Raw genomic sequence first — 23,526 nt, forward strand, 5'->3', positions numbered from 1 at the left:
AATAATTTTCTTCTTAAGACTGCAAGAGGATAACAATCTCTCAAGCAAAATCACCAGGTAGTACTCTATTGTGCAATCTCAAATTTAACACTGGCCTTATGACATTTTTGTCTGCAATGTCAGACAGACCGACACCCCTGTTGTTGTTCAGAGTTTATTTTCAGGTCCATGCGCGCCCCTTCTTGGAGTCATTAAGGATGGACCTGCCCCTGTGACCTTTCAGGGGAAAAAAATTAATTTAGAGCTAAAGTAGGTCAAATTTACCCCAGCTTCCCGGGTATTCGCCAAAGATATAATTTAGATCCAAATAGACCAGTGCACGGTGGCCAATGATACCTTAATGTGCACTGGTAGATAGACAAATTCATGTCTGAACGCAGCACCGCTGCAGCACACAGCTCCGCCTGTATGGCCCACTTGTTGTCATTGGCTGTCGGCTTCATCCCCAAGACAGTTTCCCCAGTGCGTTGAGCGTACTGAGTACCGCTGTCCCAGGGTCCCTCTCTAAAGCCACCCCCTTGGGTTTCCCCCCGCACAGTGCACAGACCCAGGTCTGTCCCGTATGTCCCCCACGCTGGTGTTCTCGCTGTCCCGCCGTCCCTGGCCCTCTTCAGACAGGATCTCTGGCAGGTCCGGGCCGGCGAGCTCTCGACGATAAACAGCGGGTGACAAGTCCGCTGCATCTTGGAGAAGACAGCAATCCCAGCAGTGTGGAAGACGTCCGGCTCGAGGATGACGGACTCAGCTGGATTAGCAGAGCCACCCGCAGAAGTTCCCCTCTATAAGGAAATATGTACAGGTAAGAATATCTTCTGCGGGCGACTCTCGCCTCGGTCGCGACGCGCACGCTCCAGCTGCTGACCGAGATCGACATCCCTGTAATGTTATGCTCTCCTTTATAGCTGGTAGATAACATCAGACGTCACTTATGATTTATTCATTACCTCTAATTTGTTTTCCTCCATGTTCGACACCATTGTAATGTTATGCTCTCCTTTATAGCTGGTAGATAACATCAGATGTCAGTTAATTTATTCATTTCCTCTAATGTGTTTTCCTTCATGTTCAGTTACTGTAAATAAACCCAAGGGCTTCACTTAAGATTGTTCACAGTATGAAGTGGATATATGAGTGCAGAGAGGCAATTATTAAGTCTGTGCATAGGTTTAAATGTACTTGAAATTCTGAAGTAATTTATCACACAAGGTATAAACATAGAAACATGCAATAACTATTACATGTATATAGTTTGTGTTTAACATTGATGACAACCGCATTCTTGATAATCCTTGTTCATAATTACCTGCATTTAAATGAACTAGCAGTAAAAACTCACTTTAGTTTAAAACAGCATTCATCTACCAGATAAATCCTCTTTAAATGGGGAAATGTTATGTTGCTGAGAATAATTATTTATGTACTGCCAAGGAAATTGAAATCTTATATCCAGGAGACAATTTTTTTAAATGTTTTTTCAGAGGGGGTAATCACGTGATAGACAAGATGGCGACGCCCATACCGAGACAGTTATTTTTCGCCGTTTTATACCATTTATTACTTCTGTTTATTTTTTAAATGACGCTCACTTTCCAGCCATATCACTAAGAAGGTGATTAGCGTTTACTTCGTATTTTAATTCGCTTTATATCTCGACTTTACTCGGTGCAAATTTTCTTAGTGGAGCCCTAATTGGGTCATCCCGCTAAAAAAATTTGCACCGAGTAAAGTCGAGATATAGAGAGAATATTACCTCAAAATAAAAGCCAGTATCTTTCTTTTTAATATGGCTGAAAAGTGAGCCGAATAAAAAATAATAATACAAGTAGTAAAGGGTATAAAACAACGAAAAATACCTGCCTCGGCATGGACGTCGCCATCTTGTTTGTCACGTGATTACCCCCTCTGTTTTATCAAGAATCAATGTTGTTCAAGGAGATGTAATGAATGGCAAACTATCACAAAAACTATTCCAGTCAACCCTTTTTAAATTCTCTATGGCGACTGAAGAAAAAACTACTTTTTCTTTTGAAAACAAGTGCTGTGTTTGTGAAACACAATGCCCCCTACTGCGCTGCTTTGAAGCCATATATTTGACCTTTGACCTTGAAGGATGACCTTGACCTTTCACCACTCAACATGTGCAGCTCCATGAGATACATGTACACATGCATGCCAAATATCAAAATGCTATCATCAATATTGAAAAAGTTATGACCTAGGTTAAAGTTTTGGGACAGACACACACATACAATGACAGACAGACACATACAATGACAGACAGACAGGCCGAACACAGTAAACCCCCGATCATTCGATCCGGGGGCATAAAAATAAAATCATAAAATTAGCAGTGTTATGTTCTTTATGCATACATTTTATAAATGCAGGCATCATAAAGTTAATTCAAAATCAAAACATGAAGGTCAGTGTCACTTTAAAGTGGGCAAGGTCAGTATAATACAGGAGCTACATGTACACTTCTTTATGTCCATACAAACCCATCCCTAATCTGTTCTTCATGATCCTCCACAATGTACATGTAGACTCAGGTAGTGGGTCATGTAATACCAACACTTGTAAATGTCAGATGGCATGAAGGTGAAAACCTTGCTATAAATATACTTTGTTATCCAAGGATTAAACTACGCTTGACAAATGGCTGGGAGACTTGATAAAGGAGTAGGGTGACCTCTTGAAAAACGACAGGTTAGACCAACTTTAACATTGTACATGTAGGACTTGATTGTGCTGTTTTCATTAAGGAAACATCCATTCAGTGTATACACCATGTCAAACGTTCCATCCCCGGCAAAATGTTGTTCATGATTTCATGAACACTTCAAGCCAATCAAGAACTGTTCATGAACGGTTCTTAAAAAGTTCCTGAGCTTGGTTCATGAACTTTTGGACATGAACTGTTCTTAAGACATGTTCATGAACTGTTTATGAATTATTGTTGAACATTTCAAAGTTCATGAACAGTTCTTCATCTAACCATAAATACTTAGTGATGAACATTTCATGCACAAGTATTTCTAATGACTTTTCTGAGACAGACTTTAAGGATCCATCATGAATAATTCATGAATTCCTTTTGGCTAGATGTTTCATACATATTTTTGAAAGTAATATTGAAATGTCTAGCATACAAATCTTGTAGATTTGTGAAACCTGTGAAGTTAGTATGAATATGCATAGTACTTTCACCACTGTAAGTTAGAGTTCTTGACCTGTTCTAGAGAATTTTAAGAACATTTGTACAAGAACTGTTCAAGAACTGCCTTCAGGAACACTTCAATAACTTTTTAAGGACCTTTCCTGTTCTTGAATTATTCTTAAACTATTCTTGAACACTTTAAGAACTTTTTTGAACAACATGTTTCCTTCTGATGTTCTTTAACAGGTCTACACAATGTTTTTGAACGTATGATGGACTTTTAAGAATCCAATATGTTCTTAAAAGGATCTGTCATTGTTCTTGGAAGACTTAAAAGACAAGTTTAAGAACGTTTTAAGGACATCTTATTTCAAGAACAGTTTAAGATGATATCAAGAACTCAATGTACATTGCATTGCTGTTTTAACAAAGAAAGAATATTGTGTGCACAGGAAGTTGAAACGGAAGGCACATGGTTTATGTTATATTTGAAAATGTAAGTCTTTAATAAATTACCGGCTGAACTGATCAGCCATTGGTTCCATTTCAAGTTCTTTGGCACTGTAAGTGTAACCATTTCAGGGAAACCATTGATTAGTAAATGATTCTTGAACTGAAAATGAGACTTTTCATAATCTTTTCAATACATGAATTATTCATGAACATATAGTGCAAAGTTGTATTATGAAATTTAAAGAGTATTATCAAACCACTTGTACCTCAGTTATTAGTGTTATATTTAAATTATTGTTATATGTTGCTATCAATATGTTAAGTGCTTATACAAGACTTGTTTCTTCTTACCCTGACCTGTTTGTTGAGCTTTAGTAACACTTATGATAACCTTTGCATAAATTGACAAATTCTTGTTCATGAATAGTTCATGAACACTTCATGCCACCTCAGTTCATGAACTCTTGAAGAACTATGGTTCATGAACTATTCACTTACAGTTCGTGAACAGAAAATGAGCCATTGAAAAATAGAAGGAAAATGTTCATGAACTGTTCGTGAACAGCAAAACCGTTCCATTTCAAGTTCTTTGGCACTGTAAGTGTAACCATTTCAGGGAAACCATTGATTAGTAAATGATTCTTGAACTGAAAATGAGACTATTCATAATCTTATAAATACATGAATTATTCATGAACATATAGTGCAAAGTTGTATTATGAAATTTAAAGAGTATTATCAAACCACTTGTACCTCAGTTATTAGTGTTATATTTAAATTATTGTTATACATGTATGTTGCTATCAATATGTTAAGTGCTAATACAAGACTTGTTTCTTCTTACCCTGACCTGTTTGTTGAGCTTTAGTAACACTTATGATAACCTTTGCATAAATTGACAAATTCTTGTTCATGAATAGTTCATGAACACTTCATGCCACCTCAGTTCATGAACTCTTGAAGAACTATGGTTCATGAACTATTCACTTACAGTTCGTGAACAGAAAATGAGCCATTGAAAAATAGAAGGAAAATGTTCATGAACTGTTCGTGAACAGCAAAACCCTGAAGAATTTTTCAAGAATTGTGTTGTTCATGAACTGTTCAAGAACACTTCATGCCATTGATGTTCATGAATAGTTCATGAACATTTCTTGCCATAATGGTTCAAGAATAGTTCATGAACACTTCATGCCACACGGGTTCAAGAATAGTTCATGAACACTTCATGCCATAAGGGTTCAATAATAGTTCATGAACACTTCATGCCATTAGGTTTCAAGAATATTTCATGAACACTTCATGCCATTAGTGTTCATGAACAGTTCATGAACTAAAATTTCAAGAACTTTTCACAGATGTGGCTCATTTTCTGTTCACAAACTATTCGTGAACAGTTCATGAACTCAGTTCATGAACAGTTCATGAACTGTTCACGAATTATTCGTGAACTGCAGAACAACATTTCGCAGGGGATGACAATAATAATGTTGAGCTTATACAAAATAATACTGTAAAATGTTTGTGTTTCTCTATAAAATCATCATTAGTCTGTATTTAGGGATTTAAACTTATAATGACAATGCCCTAATGGAATATAACTAATGGGCACCCTGCCATTCTGTATAAATTAAATCCATATTTGTAATCTTATCTATAGTTAAACCCATATAAAGATGGGCAAAGGGTCGATTCTCTGTGATTAAGTACGGCCCACTTTTTGCTTTAGGTCAGTCTAACATGTTAAAGAATTACATTTAAACTATTAACTCATGCTGAAGACAAAACAATTGTAGTTAAATGAGAAAGAATTAGTTTTTACTTTATTTACAAACAGTACCCTTTCTGATCTATGTATTGTGTGACAAAACAGACTATAGAAAATTCACAGTTGAAAGACCTTGACTGCAATCTTATTTTTGTTACTCATACTTTAACCCTTTCAGTGCGGGAACCGAATTTTGAAGGCCTTTGCAAACAGTTTGGATCCAGATGAGACGCCACAGAACGTGGCGTCTCATCAGGATCCAAACTGTTTGCTATTCTGATAATATTCTATGAAAAAATCGAAGAAAATGCTAATTTTAGAAATTCAGCAGACGACATTTTAGCAGACGACAAATTTCCCAGCATGCAAAGGGTTAAGCTTGCTGTACTCACTTTGCCTTTACCAGATGATATTGAAAACACAATTACAGTTAACATGACTATTAGTCCCACCTGCCAATCTCATTATCTGCCATTTATTGTAGCTCTAATTGGGCATATCAACCACCTATAATGGTAATATTTTTTTCCTAAGCAGAAATTTTTACAGTAAAAAGGAGCGTAAAATTACACTTGCATGCTCAAAATGATGAATAAATTTTGCTCTGAGTGAATATGACATCCGAAATACATGTACATGTACCTCATTAAACAACCCCATTTTGAATTTTCAGTTCAGTCAGTGCCTTTGTTTTGTAAAAGATGTATGATTTGCATGTGATGATGCTGGATGCAATATAAACAGCTCATGTATGAGCCGCCTTGGGGTTAATATTTACATTTACAGTCTTTATTTCCTGGCAAAATACCAAATCAGCTTGACATGAGGGTTGTTGTATTCAGATACAATCATGTTGGTCCATGAAGGATGCCTGACAACTGTGAAACATGCACCTGCAAAGAATTAACTTCCACCTTTTGTGTGCAGCAGCTGTTAAGCTGCAAGTTACCTGGAGAAGGTTTTCACACCCCTGAAGTGGTTCATTAAGAATTCAGACACCACAACAACCTCTACAGACACTTACAAACATAAACATAGTACAATTTTCTATTCAAAGTTAAGGGAGGGAGAAGACCTACATGTAACACTATTTTGTTATCATCCCTGCTATAAGACTTGTCCTGGAAATGTGCAGCTCAGTTAGAGACGTTTTATAAACACTCAAATACACATTATAGCCAGCACATTTATATACATTTTACATGTACCAATGTTTGTTTCATGCAAGTGTTTTGTAACCGCACATAACCCTTTCTCACTTAAAAACAAAGTGAAAATGGCTATAAGCACACAGCATAAAAACAGAAAAGCCTGCCAGTAACTCGCAGTCTGTTCAGGTTTTACATGTATGCTGTTTGCTGCTCATCATGCAGTATCTTAGGGTTAGAAATGAAGCCTTGAAAACTTGAATCTTAGCTAAAAAAAGGTTTTAAATTAAATATAACTTTCTAAGGAATTACAATTGCGTCAAAATACCTATCTATGCAGCGATTTTTTTCCTTCTTTATAAAGTACCGGTAAACGGCACTTTCCCAATTACGAAAACACTGCAAATTTCCCAATTGCTGTCCAAAAAATTCCCAATTTAAGGTAAAAAAATAAAAAAATAAATATTTTTTATATTTTTTTTGAAAATGTAACATTTTTTTAGTTTCCCTATGCAGCTCTATGGTTTGAACCTAGGTAAATAAAATATTGACAGCTTGAAAACACTTAGTTATCAATCTTAAAGTATTTGGGAGCATAAAATCAAATACACCAATTTCCCAATTTGAGGGTTTCACGACTCGATTTTTCCAAATTTTCAGGCTTTCACAACTCAATTTTTCCCAATTGGACCTGTACAGGTACTTTTCCCAATTGGACAAAAAAAATCGCTGCTATGTCAAAGTGGTAAAGGGTTAAAGTAATGTTTTACTTTCCGCAATCTCGCAAATTCCAATCAGTCTTTATCTACATGTATTTCGCGTGGAACTTCCTCTCACCTCATGTCCTTGCAGGTCCATGTTTGAGCTGGGAACTGCCCTGGTTGATGATCCACACTGCATTCTATCGTCTTGTTGTAAATCATCATACCTGATGGAAAGGCCTTGTCTGGAAAAATTAAAATAATCATCATATGAGTGGCGTTCTGGGAAAACTGGGCTTAATGCATGTGCGTAAAGTGTTGTCCCAAATTAGCCTGTGCAGTCCGCACAGGCTAATCGGGGACGACACTTTCCGCCTAAACTTTTAATATTTTCAGTATGGAGGGACTTCCTTAAAACTAAAAATACCATAAAAGCGGAAAGTGTCGTCCCTGATTAGCCTGTGCTGACTGCACAGGCTAATCTGGGACGAAACTTTACACACATGCATTATGCCCAGTTTTTTCAGAACGCGACTTATATCATACTACATGTATCAACACACTCCAGGGTTTTTTCTAGCCATTTTGGGAAAAGGACTCTGGTCAAATACATGTAGGGAGTTTTTCAATTGATAAAATGGCAAATTTGGGATTTTTTTTATCAACAAATTTTGCTGCATCAGGCCTTTCCTGGGCTTTTTGGGAAATGAATTATGCGGGAAAAGTTATTTGTGAGCGGACATGGGACTAAAAAATTGAGATATAATACCTATTAGACACAGCTTTAAAAGAAAATAAATTTGACTTTTTTTACAATTTTGGTTAGAGATCAGTTTTGGGATTGGGTCTGTTTTATTGCCTTTTTTTAAAAAGCAGAAAAAATCTTTACTCCTTAATACGCTGACAGTTATTTTTAAATTAAATGCTTTTTTCAGTACTTTTATTTTAGGCCTTATTTCTCTGCTCACTTGGTACACATTTTCCCTATAACTGTTCAGAAAGTTTTGCTGAAGATGTTACATGTAATAGCCCACATAAAAGACATTAAAATGAAGGGGTTCTATTTTTAGCTTATCTATTTTTTGAAAAAAATTATGAGCTATTGTCATCACCTTGGCGTCGGCGTTCGGTTAAGTTTTGCGTTTAGGTCCACTTTTCTCAGAAAGTATCAATGCTATTGCATTCAAACTTGGTACACTTACTAACTATCATGAGGGGACTGGGCAGGCAAAGTTAGATAACTCTGGCGTGCATTTTGACAGAATTATGTGCCCTTTTTATACTTAGAAAATTGAAAATTTTGGTTAAGTTTTGCGTTTAGGTCCACTTTTCTCAGAAAGTAGCAATGCTATGGCATTCAAACTTGGTACACTTACTTACTATCATGAGGGGACTGGGCAGGCAAAGTAAGAAAACTCTGGCGTGCATTTTGACAGAATTATGTGCCCTTTTTATACTTAGAAAATTGAAAATTTGGTTAAGTTTTGTGTTTAAGTCCACTTTATTCCTACAGTATCAAAGCTATTGCTTTCATACTTGCAACACTTATTAACTATCATAAGGAGACTGTGCAGGCAAAGTAATGTAACTCTGACTGGCATTTTGACAGAATTATGTGCCCTTTTTATACTTAGAAAATTGAAGATTTGGTTAAGTTTTGTGTTTTGGTCCACTTTACCCCTAAAGTATCATAGATATTGCTTTCATACTTCAGGGCTCGCGCTGTCGTTCGCCACTTGAGCCATTTGCCAAAATATTGAGAATTTGGCTCAAGAAAAATCCGATTTGCGAAAATGCTAAAATCTCGTAAAATTTCATTGAAAACAGCCGCCATTTTAACCCGAGACTGGTTTTCTATATTTTTCTCTTTGTTTCAAAGAAAGTATTCGCAATTTGAACAGTGAACGAAAACCGGTCTGCACCTGTATCGAGACATCGCTTGACCTAATTGTTATTGAAGTGCACATGGTAGCTGGCCAATCAAAACTGAGCTCGCTTATACATGAAATGACGTTGTTGAATGAAACGTAAAAATGGGTGGAGCTTTGAATACACAGTTAATATTGTCGTCTGCAAACAAAATAGCGGCCGGTCGCAAATGTCGTATTATAAGATTAAAATGAAAATAAGCGTGACAATAAATTAATTATTTTCAAGCTGACTATCGATCTAAATTAAAGAGTGATAATTAAATAATTAGTTGTATGTCGTTGATGTTACAACTTTCTGCCAACGCACTACAGACAATCTAGGATCCAAAAAATTTCCGGGGGGGGGGGGGGGGGGGGGGGGGGGCGGGGGGACCCTGGACCCCCCTAGATCTGGGTGGCTCAAACATTTTTTGGGCCAGCGCTAGCCCTGTACTTGGAACACTCGCAAACTATCATAAGGGTACAGTAAAAGGACAAGTTGCATAACTCTGGTTGTCATTTTTACGGGATTATGGCCCTTTTTTGACTTAGTAACTTTGAATATTGGGTTAAATTTTGTGTTTCGATCCACTTTTCTTCTTAAGTATCAAGGCTTTTGCTTTCAAACTGCAAATACTTTCATGCTATCATGAGGTTACTGTACCTGGCAAGTTGAATTTTACCTGGACCTTTGAATGACCTTGACTCTCAAGGTCAAATTATTAAATTTTGCTAAAATTGCCATAACTTCTTTATTTATGATTAGATTTGATTGATACTTTGACAAAACTACTCTTACCTGAACCCCCCCCCCCCGATTTTTTTTTTTTTGCGTTTTTTTCCCATTTCTGAAAGATAATGTAATCAATTCCACACCCCCACACTATACACCCCTCTTTACTCCGCCCCTCCCTCCTTTGTGATTGAAAATGATAGTCCCTTCACCTTTAAAAAGAAAATAGATGAGCGGTCTGCACCCGAAAGGCGGTGCTCTTGTTTTTATTTTTCATCAATAGAAGTTTTAGAAATGGAATTTAATTTCAAAGTCTCAAAAGATGTTGAAAGACAAGATTTAGATGGGTGATCATTCTTATTCACACAAAAGAGATTATAACACCTATTTGAAAACTAAAGTAATACAATTTGATTTGGAGATTGGATTAGCAATAACAGACATTTAACATTCATTTAACTGTGCAAGCTTGTTGAATTACCATTGGATTTATTGTTAATCTTTCAATATTAAATTTGAAAGCAAAATGAAAATATTTATGTACACATTTATTGGTCACATTTGGTGTTGAAAGAAATTAACAGCACCATGTTAAAAATGATGTTATACTCTCTATTCTTAAAACCCTCTGACCATATTGGTATCACAGAGACTTTTCACCTGTATTTAAAAAGGCCAATTAAATACATGAATAAATAAATAATAAAACTTCTTTAGATTCATGCAGTATTCCCCTTAAATCAAAACGTACACCAGCCTTTCCATTTGCCAAATCCTATTTGATATAAAGCCCAAAATAATTTGTCTTGGACGTCTTGACCCAGAGCAGAGAGACCGTCTTGACCCAGAGCAGAGAGACCGACATGAAGACCATGATAGGAGGGATATAAATAACCAGAGTGCAATACATGTATAATTTCCTGATTAGGTTGAATACTTGATAGCTGGTGGTTGCAATGACCCAAATGAATAAGTTGCTAGAATTAAATATAAATAAACTCATACCAGAGATCTCTGAGAGCAATTTAAATTTCTGAATAGTTGAATAGGTTTAATAGTTGATGGTTACACTAACCCACATGAATGGGTTGCTAGGGTTGAATCAAAATAAAGCAATGCTCCATCAAATATTTTAAATGATCAGAGTGCTTACTACAGAGATATTCAACTGTAAGATGTACTTAAAGGCCCTTTTCTTCTGTAGATGTGGATCACAGGTGTTGGGCACGTGGCAAAGTCACATTAACACTATCAATATGCATAAAACAACTTTTTCATATTTGTATTTTTGTTATTGAACTAATGCGGATTATGTTCGGTAGCTGGGGTATTTCGATACTTTTGCTCTTGTAAAAATCGGAACTGAACGTTCGGTTAGATAGGAGCTGACCTAGCATTTCTACGAGTTCGAGAAGTGTTTTCTTGTAGTTAATGTTGGCAAGTAGCCCTTTGTGGCCATTTTTGGTCACGAGGCATCCTTTCCCGACAAATGGTACATAGTTTACGAAAATCGACCGCCATTTAAGCACATAATGGCTTAAAAATGTTGATGTAGATGATTTTCCTGTGTCAAGAGATACCTACCTTGTTTTAATATATATTATATCATATTTTTTTTTATTTTTTTTTTGTGATGAAAAAAGTAGTTATTGACATATTGATAGTGTTAAAGTGACTTGGCCACGTGCCCAATACCTGTGATGTGGATCAGATTTTTTTCCGAAACAAAATAAAGTAATTTGTGTCATTTTTTAAGATTTGTTTCTCCCATCCTTATATAAAAGTGACTAAATAATTAATAAGCAACAAAACAATTAATGTTTTCTGACCTATAAATACCTAAATAAACTGAGGTACAGTCATCATTCAGTGTTTTTTTATGGCAATTTTGGGGCCGAATTCCCCTCAAAAAAGAGTATATGTTTTACCCCCATTTTGTAAAAAAAATCCCCTCCAGAAGTTAAAAAAAACAAAAAGACATTTATTTTTTTTTAGAAAGAACTGTCTCATAATCATGATAAATATATCTCAAATTTATTTCATAAACAATTACATGTAACAAAGTATATAACTATAATTTATATTATTTTGAATTATTTTAAAGAGTTGTATTTTATAATTAAATAGTTTTTCCCAAATCAGTGGACTTTTCACATTAAGGTATAGCGCACCCCTAATGGGCACATATCCAAATATAATCTAATTAATTATTTTCTTAATCAGCATCATTTCACTGGACTACATGCAATTTTTTAGGTAGGCTTACCATGCTTTAAAAAAAAATATACCGTTTTTTTTTTTCAAAACCACCCCCACGCTCGGCTTTTGTCCAGTTTATTTTCACCCCTGGGGTATATAAAAGTTCCATAATTCATTCAAATTTCCAAATATGGGCATGCTGTTGGTGTGTACAGATGCAGTAAAGGTGTTTGAAATTTGAACAAGATGAAATAAGTATTCTTTTACAGACATTTATTTTTTACAAATTTTTGTCTATGGAAGAGCGCCATGAAATGTAAGTGATTTCAGCCAAGTAAAAATCGGGTCGGTTAAAAACAAAGTGTCATAAAATTGAAAATAGTATCATTTAAGTTATATTTAAAACGTAGTTTTTATAGAAACACTACATGTATATACAGCAAAAATACCAAGAAATAGACAGATTTACCGTTTACTTTTTGAAATAAAAATAACAAGTTTCATGATTCTAGGCATAAGCGTTCTTGAGTTATCATCCGGAAACCATTTTACTATTTCGGGTCACCGTGACCTTGACCTTTGACCTAGTGACCTCAAAATCAATAGGGGTCATCTGCGAGTCATGATCAATGTTCCTATGAAGTTTCATGATCCTAGGCCCAAGCGTTCTTGAGTTATCATCCGGAAACCACCTGGTGGACCGACCGACCGACAGACTGACATGAGCAAAGCAATATACCCCCTCTTCTTCGAAGGGGGGCATAAAAATGCAATAGGCATCATTCGTATTTTTTAGCAGTAAATCACCCAATTTAGCCATAACGTTGTTTTAATTTAAAAATTGAAGGATGTGCATACAAATTTCAACATATTTAACAAAATACATAGCATATATGCTACATTAAATCAAATTACGTTAGAAAAGAACTACGGGTAAAATGCGTCGCAAAAAGTATGTGATGTCGGCAGGATTCGAACCTGCGCGGGAAGATCCCAAAAGATTTTTAGTCCATCGCCTTAACCACTCGGCCACGACAACTTCACATGTGTGCAAGCTTAAATAAGATATCCATAAGTAAACAGGTATAAAGGCTCATCAATCTTTGAAGAAATCGCGAAATCATATTTTTTCAGATGATGTTTGGATCAAAGTCTATATTTATTGTGAAAATAATGTATTCTAAAGGAATTACGTAAACATATATAAAAATTCAAAGTTTGAAAAAAATAAAATGCATCTCTCGGAAATAACAGATCATTGAAGATCGGCAATGATCGTTAAATAAATCGCGGGAAATCATTAGAGGTGCGCTACCTTTGCATTTTTCTCCCAAAATGGCCAAGAAAAGGCCTGATGTATCTATATTGTGTCAATATTTGTTGATAAAATCATTCCAATTTGGTCCATTTTATTGATAAAAAATTATCATATTTGCCATTTTATCGATTTAAAAGATCCCAATTAGACTCAAAATGGCTAAGAAAACTGAGACTGTGCATGAAGGCTGAAATGTCTGAAACTAATGTTGAAAATATCATTGATATATATATTTTAATTTTAAGAAAAAGGACAAAGACATTCAGCTGTGAATATTATATTCATAAAAACATGTGTATTAATATAATAATTATGATTACATATAAACAAGTGAATTTTAAATTTTCCCCTTTTCCTAAAAAATGACGCATTTTTTCCCCTTGGGACGGGCCCTGCCACCATTCCCCTATAAGTGAAAACAAGGGACAAAATTGTCACAAACCAGGTTTTCATTGTGAAAAAAAATCTGATAAAGGGAGACAACTCAAACTGAACTTTTGAAATGAACAAACAAAATTAACCCCCTTTGTAAGTTTGTTTTAAAATAAATCTATTTTTAGTCGTGGCGACCTTGACATTGGAGATATTAACGTGATTCTTTCGTGCGACACACCGTCCCATGATGGTGAACAAATGTGCCAAATGATTTTAAAATCTCATAATGAATGACATAGTTATAGCCCAGACAAGCTCATTTATGGCTATTTTTTACCTTTGAACTCAAAGTGTGACCTTGGAGATATTGACGTAATTTTTTCGCGCGACACACCGTCTAATGATGGTTAACAAATGTGCCAAATGATTTTAAAATCTCACAATGAACGACAAAGTTATGGCCCGGACAAGCTTGTTCTGCCCGCCCGCCAGCCAGCCAGCCAGCCCGCATTCGCCAATCTAATAACCAGTTTTTTCCTTCGGAAAACCTGGTTAATTCCTTCGGAAAACCTGGTTAAAAAACACTGTCATTCTTTCACCCAAGAGCTATTTCACTCATTAAATTTAGAATGTTTGTGTAATTCTCCTAATTACCATATCAGGGTTATTTTTCTCCACTTTTTGGGAAGATAGCCCATGGCTTTGGAATTAGGAATTTTATTGGCATTATCATGAAATTGGGGAAACAAGATTCATTAGCCTTTTTTTCACACTTAAAGTCAACTGATTAGGGAAATACTAAATTTGATATAACTCTTTTTAATCATTCAAATTAAAAAAACAAAATTATATAATACTTTGTTAGATGTACAGTATAGGCAACGTGTACTTTGACAAACACCACTCGTTGCGGTGTTCATTTTACGGTGTTCGCTTACCAAACGACCCCCGCGATGGGTGTTCAGATCAAATATTCGCGGGGGCCGTTTTCCATAAGGTGGACACCGCGAATCACCGTGGACCCATAATATCTACCGCAATGTTCATCGTGTTCGCTAAAAATAAAATAATTGAACATAAACATAGGTCGGTACCAATTTGCAGAAAGAATCTACCATGCGTTTGAATGTTATAGGTGTCATTTGGTGTCTAAAAAATTAACAACGATTACGAACAATCACAATCGATTACCGCATACATGCAAAAATTCCCGTCTCTGTCCATTACCCGATAATCCCGAGATTTCCGATTTCATGCAAATTCTGGTCAATGTTGACGATAAAAGTGTGATAGAAATGCAAAAATCACAAACGTTCGCCATATCTCTAAACTATCAAATGAATTTCTGCATATGTTTCTATTTAAAGATTTGATGAAATAAGCGCCCAATCAGAACAGGTGTATTCCAACATTCGTAAATCACCTGGAGCCTAGTGTGCGCGTTGTGTAGAGTTCATGTTCTGTTACAAATTGTAGCCCCAAATAAATACATGTATATATGCCCATGATATTTTCATTTTCTTTGTTCTGAACCATAAAAAGCGCACGAAAATTGGCGTGGGTGTATTTATTTTTGACACAAAATCTTCGTAGCGCAGACAACATTGGAATCTTTTAATTTCGATTTTAAGTTTCGTAGTGAATTTCTTCTCAAGTACCGGGGTAGCACGCGAATGATTTGGAATTGACATTTCATCTGAATAAAATAAAAATCAAACACGCTGTAACACGCTATATTTAGATTTCATGCAACATGTACAAGTCATTTTCTGGAAATCGGGAAAAATGAAACCCAATTTTGTGAAAACAAAAAGGGCAATTGCATTGATTAACACCATAAAAGTTAATCGTATTGATCATCTTAACGCTTATTTTAGTTTCCGACTTAACGTACTGCCCGAGTTTAAGTACACATAAAAAATGTGCACATAATATCTACATGTACATGAAGTATATGATTTTATTTTGTACATATACATGTACATTTAAAACGTGTGAATGACCCTCGCAGACAGGTGTTTACGGTGGCTGCGCAGCATCGCGGTGATCACGGGTGTTCCCATTAACGATAGCGTGCAATCGCGGCAATTTCGGGTGTTCGCCGAACACCGCGGTCAGTAGCGTGTCCGCCCCCCGCGAAATGTCACCCATCGGGAAAATTGAACACCGCGGACACGCGTTTTTGTCAAAGTACACATTGCCTGTACTGTAATTGAATTAAAATTGAGATAAAATACGCATAACACACTTCTTTCTAAACAAAATTTGTTTTTTGGAAATTGGGAATTTTTTGACACATTTTGAGAAAAAAGTATACTTTTTGGGATTGGGAACATAGCCGAATTTCGGCTATAAAATCGGGCAAAATAAAACCTGCATACACTACGCGACCCGTGATTTTTGCCGCGATTCTCGCATCACCGCAATCGATGCAACGTGACAAATTGCGGTGATTCCGAGCGACAAGAAAATTTGGGTGATGTCTAGGCGACCGTCGCGCGATGTATGTCGCTGTTACGCAATCAGCGCGAATCACCGCAAATCACAGCGAACCGCCGTGGTTCACCTTTTTAAGAGATTTACATTAAGGGTTACACTACATTACATGTAACATATATGTATACACTTACATTATACATTGCAATAATAAAGCTTTTGTTGTTGTTGTATGCAATGGGCGTATTAGCTAAAATACTCCCGTTCCGACATGAACGTGATGAAGTAATGTCGGAAGCTTTAACGGCTCCAAATTAATATAACAGCGCAGAAGAATGATCATGCAATAATTATTTAACATAACATGTAAACATTATTTAACTAATTGCACTAGCATAATGTTTATTAAAACTTACAATCAATTATATTCCAGGCCCAAATACACTACCACTGTTCAAATTTCATATTGTTGCAATATACATGTAGCGTAGCACTGTGTAAATTGAAAGTTGCATAGTGTTTCGTCATTGGTCGGTTATAAATACCTTGTTTCTCTACATGGTATTTGATTTCGAAGAAACTAATAATTTGGTAATTTACGAGAAATATGATATAAGTTTTCCATTTAAACTTTGATCTTACCATGTGTGTTAATTGACATTATTAATTATGTTAATACTTAATTTTGCATTTCATTAAGAATTATAACGTGTAGATCTAGCCCTTTTGTTAACAGTGTTTAGCAAAATATTCGCGCCTTCAGACACGGGAAATTGTTTAAGTAACACTTTCATTTAAAGGTTAAATGTAATCGGTAGTTTACATCTAATTAGTTGGACTAAAATATGCTATACTTATTTATTTTCTGTTTCAGGCTCCAATGCGGATAACTCGTGTTACTCGCGTTACTTTCCAAGCGTTGTACATACATTCACAATGCTTGATAAGCCGGAAATCGGAAATACATTACTGTTCTATTTTTAAGTACATGTTATTATGACATCGTTGCCTATATATTTAAGCCGTTAAACATTGTGTTTGTTTGCTGAAAAAAAACACGAGTTTATCAACCTAGCACTTAGCGTTCGCAGAGTTCAATTAATTTATGATGATGTATAATGTACATGCATTTGTCTGGGTTTTCACGCCAAAAACAAAACACCCTCAACATTTGATTATTTAGTGTGTACTGTCCAGCGGGTGATAGTGTTTGTTCAAGTGTCTAATTGGCACTCTTTGTACGTGTTCAAACTGTGAAAAGATGTGACTATCACAGAAACAACAGGATGGCGCTGCCAATTAAGTGCGATAATGGATCAAAGGGCATTGACAAAAAATAACAGTTTGGATATATTTTTCGGCGTTTACTCAGATGGTCTCTCACAACAAAAAAACTATACAAGTCAAGGTATTATGTTTTACTTCTATCAGTAACGATACGGATACGGCGTGTTTGATTTGAATTGACTTTAAAAGAAATATCAAATTGTTGGCGATATAACTGTTTTAAAAATACCAAAGAAACATTTAACCGAAATCAACATAATTCAATGTTCTCTGCGCTACGCAGTTTGTATAAAAAATCAATACTTGCACACTCGTATACCTTGACCTTGTACATTGCCGCATAATTTGCGCGCTCTTTTGTCGGGAAATAAACATGATGACTATAGTATATTGAATGCATTTGTAAACGTCGTGTTAACATTAAAACATCGGAAGTGTGTTTCGGATTATAAATTTTTATTCTCATTTGGGAATTTAACGGAACATTTATACTTATGGTATATTTGTTTTTAATTGTATATTAATTTGTTACAACGCTTTACGTGTGAAAAAAATGTTTTGATAATATTATGCATTAATAGCACAATTTCCAGAAGGAAAACGTTTTTTACATGAAGGCGTATGACGCATTAAAACGTTTTTTGTAAGATCGTATTGTATCAATCTAAATTTAAATACGCTCGTCCAATGAAAGCTGTGTCCCACATTATGCGCTGTACTCTTAACACTTCTGAAAAATGGCGTAGTCATATGATTGTTTTAATGAAATTCTCAAACATATTTACCGACATAAATGTTCAAGATTATTTTTTTATGTTGGATTATCGGATAATTGTGAACATTAGAAGCGTTATGTACATGTATAAAGTTATCGATACGATTCGGTTTCTATGCATGAATTGGCGAGTCATCGTTGTCACTGCGATCACGGCGAATCGCAGCGAATCACCACAACATTGAGGGGATTTAGCGCGAAGATTATCTTGCTCTCGCGCGACGTTGGAGTGACGAGTCACGTGAAATCGAGGTGATTTTCCACCCAAAGAGCAAAATGCCCGCCTTGACTTCGCAAATTAGGCAAAAATCACGGGTCGCGTAGTGTATCTTCTGCTATTTTATTAATTTTGGACAAAGGTTTATACATGTTACCTGAATAAGCATAGTTGTAACACTATTAAAAGTAAATACATTTATTACTAATACAAGCATTTATTATATAATTAACATCAAATATAATATTCAGCATCAATGTGGAATAACACAAATACATAATTGTGACAATAACCATTTTTGTTTTTAGTCATGTTTTCCTTTGTAAACAGCGCCCGCCTTAGTGACGATTGAAATTCTTAAATGGAATGATTGAATTTTTGGTAAAATGACACTTTTCAAAATAATTATCATAGTCGTGTACATTCAAAAAAGAATGTACAATGTACATGTATGCATTATGCATGCATGCTTAACATGCAAAATTATGCTCTTCCCTAATAACAATTTCTATTTAATAACAAATTGTCATTCATCATCTTGTCCTTGAGTATATTCATGAACTTGTCAAAGAATGATGAGTTATTCATGACTGCTATATTTGTTGTTCATGTAATTCATGCCCATCCAACAACAAAGTTCTTGAATGAAGTTAAATCATTCCCAGGGATGATACACAAGAAATCTGTTCTAGCTCAAAATTCAATAACATTTACAGGCTATTTATGAAGAAGCCTACACTCATGCTTATAGACTAGGAATGATAATGTCATGCTTTCACTGTGTACAGTTTTAACAGATGGTGTAATAAATTGTCATGTCTTTTTATGAATAACTTAGGCATAAAAATTAAAGACATTTACTTTTTAATATAAATAAAGCAATGATTGTATGCCGATAGAAAGCTATTGATGCATATGGTGATTAAGTTGTAATTCATTTAAGTTTGTATTCATTTGCATGCCTGTACTTTGTAGTGAATGATTTTAAGCAGATGCACATCTTTTCTAGACAGATACGCATCTTATCTGAAGATCCAAATAACAAGCAAATTCGTTGAATTGATATCCCCCGCCAATATACTTCTGGACACATAAGTTTTCTGGATGGATGGACAAGGCCAACGTGAATCATCCTCTTATCCGTATATATACTCATACCAAGTTTTTATGAAATCCGCCAAAGCACTTCCAAGATATGGCTCCGGACACAAAAAAAGCATTTTTTCAAGATACAAAGGGCCATAGCTCCGTTATCAGCAGATCGTATACAATGCCATTTGGCGTGCATCATCCTCTTATCCATATATATACTCATACCAAGTTACAATGAAATCTGCCAAAGCACTTCCAAGATATTGTTCCGGACACAAAAGTGCTGGACGGACGGACAGACAGACGGAAAGACGGAAAACGGACAGACAACGCCAAAACAATGTCCCTCCGCCTATGGCGGAGATTAATTAATGCCTAGGGACACAAATACAAGACAGTAAATTGTTATGTACATATCATGTACATATTTAGTCAGTATTCCATTCAAAATGAAAGCTTTTATGAACAGACATAAAACATTATTACAAATATATCTTGAAATCAGAAGTTGCAATGGAATAAATAAATCACATTGCTGATTTAAGGTCCCCAGACCAAGGCTTTAACCCTTTCCCAGTTATAAGCTAAGTGAAAATGGCTATGTGCAAACAGCATAAAACCACAACAGCCTGCGAGTAACTAACTCACAGTCTGTTCAGGTTGTATGCTGTTTGCTGCTCACCATTATCTAAGGGCTGGAACTGTAACCTTTAAAACTTGGTGCTAGTGAGAAAGGTATTTGATTAAATGTAACTTTCTCAGGGACTACAAAAGCATTAATCTAAGTGGTAAAGGGCTAAATGGGGGAAAGGCTTTCAAGAACACAATCCCATTCAAAAACTCGTTGTGTTTTTCCAGCTGTATTAAACTGAACAGAAACTTGTTGCCAATTGACCCACTTCAGCTTGCAGAAAAGCCATTTGTTCAACTTCAAGAATCCTACAAACATGCCACTGATTGAAAAGCACCTTAGAGAGATTGCTAAATACCGGTAGCTTTTGTGGCGAAAACCTTGCAGCCAGCTGTAAAAGACAGCACACAATTATGTCTCAATGAATTTAGTACTAGAATAATGTCTCTGGTGGCATTTAAATAGCAGCAACATATGTGCATGCACATTATTCTTGCTATATTAATTAAATTATAATTGTGTTTAAACTTTATAGGAAATGTTTAACACTCAATATTTGAAGGAAAGTTTTCTAAAGAACTGTGCAAGTTCTCAATGACCACAATGAAATAAAAAGTAATGTTCTGGATTTAATTTGGACAAACATTCACAGGAATTGCAGTAAAACTAGATGATGCAAGCGGATTTTGAACTGTTCATGGAAAGATATATGTAAACTAATCTGAATAATTTGTAAATTGTATCATCATACTTAACCACGTTTTAATTGCAGCTTTATACCCCAAATTTCAAACTGAAAAGGGTTGCTTCACACATTAACTTAACATATAAGTACAAATATGGAATTGAAATTAGTAAATTGCCATGATATTGCCTGTACAGGTTACCAACAATTGAACTGCCTTTATTCGGCTTCCGTTCAGAGGAAACAAAGGTACAATCTATTGGGGCATCAACCGTTAACATATAGACAAACATTCAATACACTGCTCATTATTTGATACCATCAATACAAAGAGAAATTCAGAATATCAGTCCTGCTGGTCACCAAATATCTAGCTCAAGGTTCCATTTAGAAAATTTTCAATAATGCTTTATTGCTGGCAGCCTAAGGGTTAAGGCAAGGTTAAAGTTGAAACAGCCAATGGGTCAAAAACAGGTCAGTGATTCAAAGTGAGTATATTTATCATTATTATAACGATAAATGGCAAATTTGGAAATTATTTATTAACAAAATGGACCAAATTGGTATTTTCTTTATTAAAAAAATATTGACACATCAGGCTTTTTCTTGGCCATTTTCCTATTGTTTAATATAAATTATAGAATAATCGTGATATACTTTTTTAGATGTTTATGACATTGTAACCCATCCAGAAAAATTCCCAACCACTATCGGGATTGAACCCGGGGCCTCCCAGTTCCAAATCAATTAATTTATTAAATGACTTATGTCCATATCATGTATATTATATATTGTAATTTTGGTGATCTCTATTGATGTATACCACCAGAACATATTCAAATATCTGCCTTTACCTACTAAATAAAATAAATGGAGTGGAGTTCAAAATAAAATGCTCTGTTTTTTATTTGACTGTGTAACAATACAAACAAATCTGTAAAACATAATAATATATTTAAAAAATTATAGCCATTTGTTATAATATATTTTGTTGAAACAAATATACAGTAATTAATATAAATATATTAAAAATATTATTTTTAAAAATAGTTAATTATTAAAACATGGTTTGTTATTAATCTGATTAATGTATTTTGGACAATACATGACTCGTGTTTATAATTAGTGTAATTATAAAGACTAAAAGAGAAAAGATAAAAAAAGAGCCATAAAATTGTCTGAAGTCTCCTAAACTGGTACAACTTTACAGTGGCACATAGCTGGCAACATCCGGAAATTGCAACGCTAAGTCACAAAAATATATAAAGCACTTGGCGTGTAATTATCACTTCTTGGGAGGAAGGTAATATTTCTTACCAGGGAATCGTGCCTCGAGGGTATCCTCGGGTTTATCGCTGTCAATCACGTTTAAATAAAACAATAACAGTATTCCGATATTGAATGCAAAACGCAAACCGTTACGCTCCATTGTATTTCTCTATTTCGCGAGCAAACGCTAACGAAAACGCATTGCTTTAATCCAATTAGAGCATCCTTTCATTGCACGCGTGTTATTTTGGTGTGCGTGCATGTACACTACACGATGTGTCGCGCGCCGCTGAGCATTAACCAATGAAATAGAAGTATGGCTTGTTTACGACACGGCGCGTGAATTTATAGTCTGTTTTCGACAAATAGATAACCTATAAGTAAATTTCTTGTCTAGATTATTGCATTGCATGCGTTATCCCCCTTAAAATTCGGGAATTGTTTAAAGCAATGAACATACGGGGGCTGTCTCAGAATAACCTTAGTTGCAATAATCCAACTCCCAGCTATTGACCCTCCGGGTCTGGGATGAGCTGTACGTATGTACTCATAAAAGCTCAGAGCATTCAAGAAGAACTAAGAATATACAACACCAAATGGTGTGTCACTTGGCATGTGAGATTTACTGTAACATGCAGGGGTCCTATGCACGTTAAGTAATAACATAAGGCAAAAATTGTACATCTCATTTGTTTTCACTGACCTTTCGAAAATGTTATTTTTCGTTATTCTTTTACTTGAATCATACCCGGGGGGTAACTTCCCAAATTTAAGGGTAGGGGTGTCCCACTAAACTTCCGAAATTAGACCCATTTTTATACCGGAACTCTGATAAAGTAGACCCATTTTGATACAAGATTTTTGAAAAAACAGACCCATTTGTGAACGATGCCATTGATAAACTGAACCCATTTCAATACTAGAATTTGATTAAGTGGACACATTTCATACTAGAATTTTAATCTCTATCATATCAATACAGTATACTTTTTGAATTTGCTATTATGTGTTTATTTGTAAATTTCATATATGTCTCGCTACTGAAATTTATTTTTTGATACCCATTTATATACAAGATTGAAATTTATCATACCCATTTTGATACTGATGCTTTCAAATCTAAATACAGGCAAGTGTCTGATTTCAATACCCATATCTATACTTAGATGCTCAAAACCATACCCATATCTATAATTTTAGTCGAAAAACACACCCTATATTTTTGGCACACCGCTATATACCCGTATATAGCAAGTTACCCCCCCCCCCCCCCCCCCGGGGAATCATAACTTAAATTAGACTTTAATAACTTAAATAAAAATATGCAAATAAATGCCGCTGCTACAGCGGGAGCGGGTATTGAACCCTGTCT

The 23,526-nt window shown here is 35.3% G+C and overlaps 1 protein-coding gene and 1 non-coding gene across 3 annotated transcripts in view; both read right to left on the minus strand.

The window, feature by feature from the left end:
- LOC127857871 (uncharacterized) overlaps positions 1-22,444 on the minus strand; it is a 70,991-nt gene extending 48,547 nt beyond the window's left edge. For both annotated transcript variants that reach the window (XM_052394582.1, XM_052394581.1), the window contains exons 1-2: positions 22,203-22,444; positions 7,364-7,472 (exon numbers count right to left, since the gene is read on the minus strand). In XM_052394582.1, the coding sequence (XP_052250542.1) occupies positions 7,364-7,472; positions 22,203-22,314 (221 nt within the window). In that variant the 5' untranslated portion in view covers positions 22,315-22,444. The remainder of the gene's footprint in view (positions 1-7,363; positions 7,473-22,202) is intronic.
- Trnaf-aaa (transfer RNA phenylalanine (anticodon AAA)) lies at positions 13,027-13,108 on the minus strand. Its single transcript has one exon. It is a non-coding gene; the product is annotated as a tRNA-Phe (tRNA).
- Positions 22,445-23,526: the final 1,082 nt, after the last annotated feature.

Source organism: Dreissena polymorpha, chromosome 14 (assembly GCF_020536995.1).
Source record: "Dreissena polymorpha isolate Duluth1 chromosome 14, UMN_Dpol_1.0, whole genome shotgun sequence".
Classification (NCBI taxonomy): domain Eukaryota; kingdom Metazoa; phylum Mollusca; class Bivalvia; order Myida; family Dreissenidae; genus Dreissena; species Dreissena polymorpha.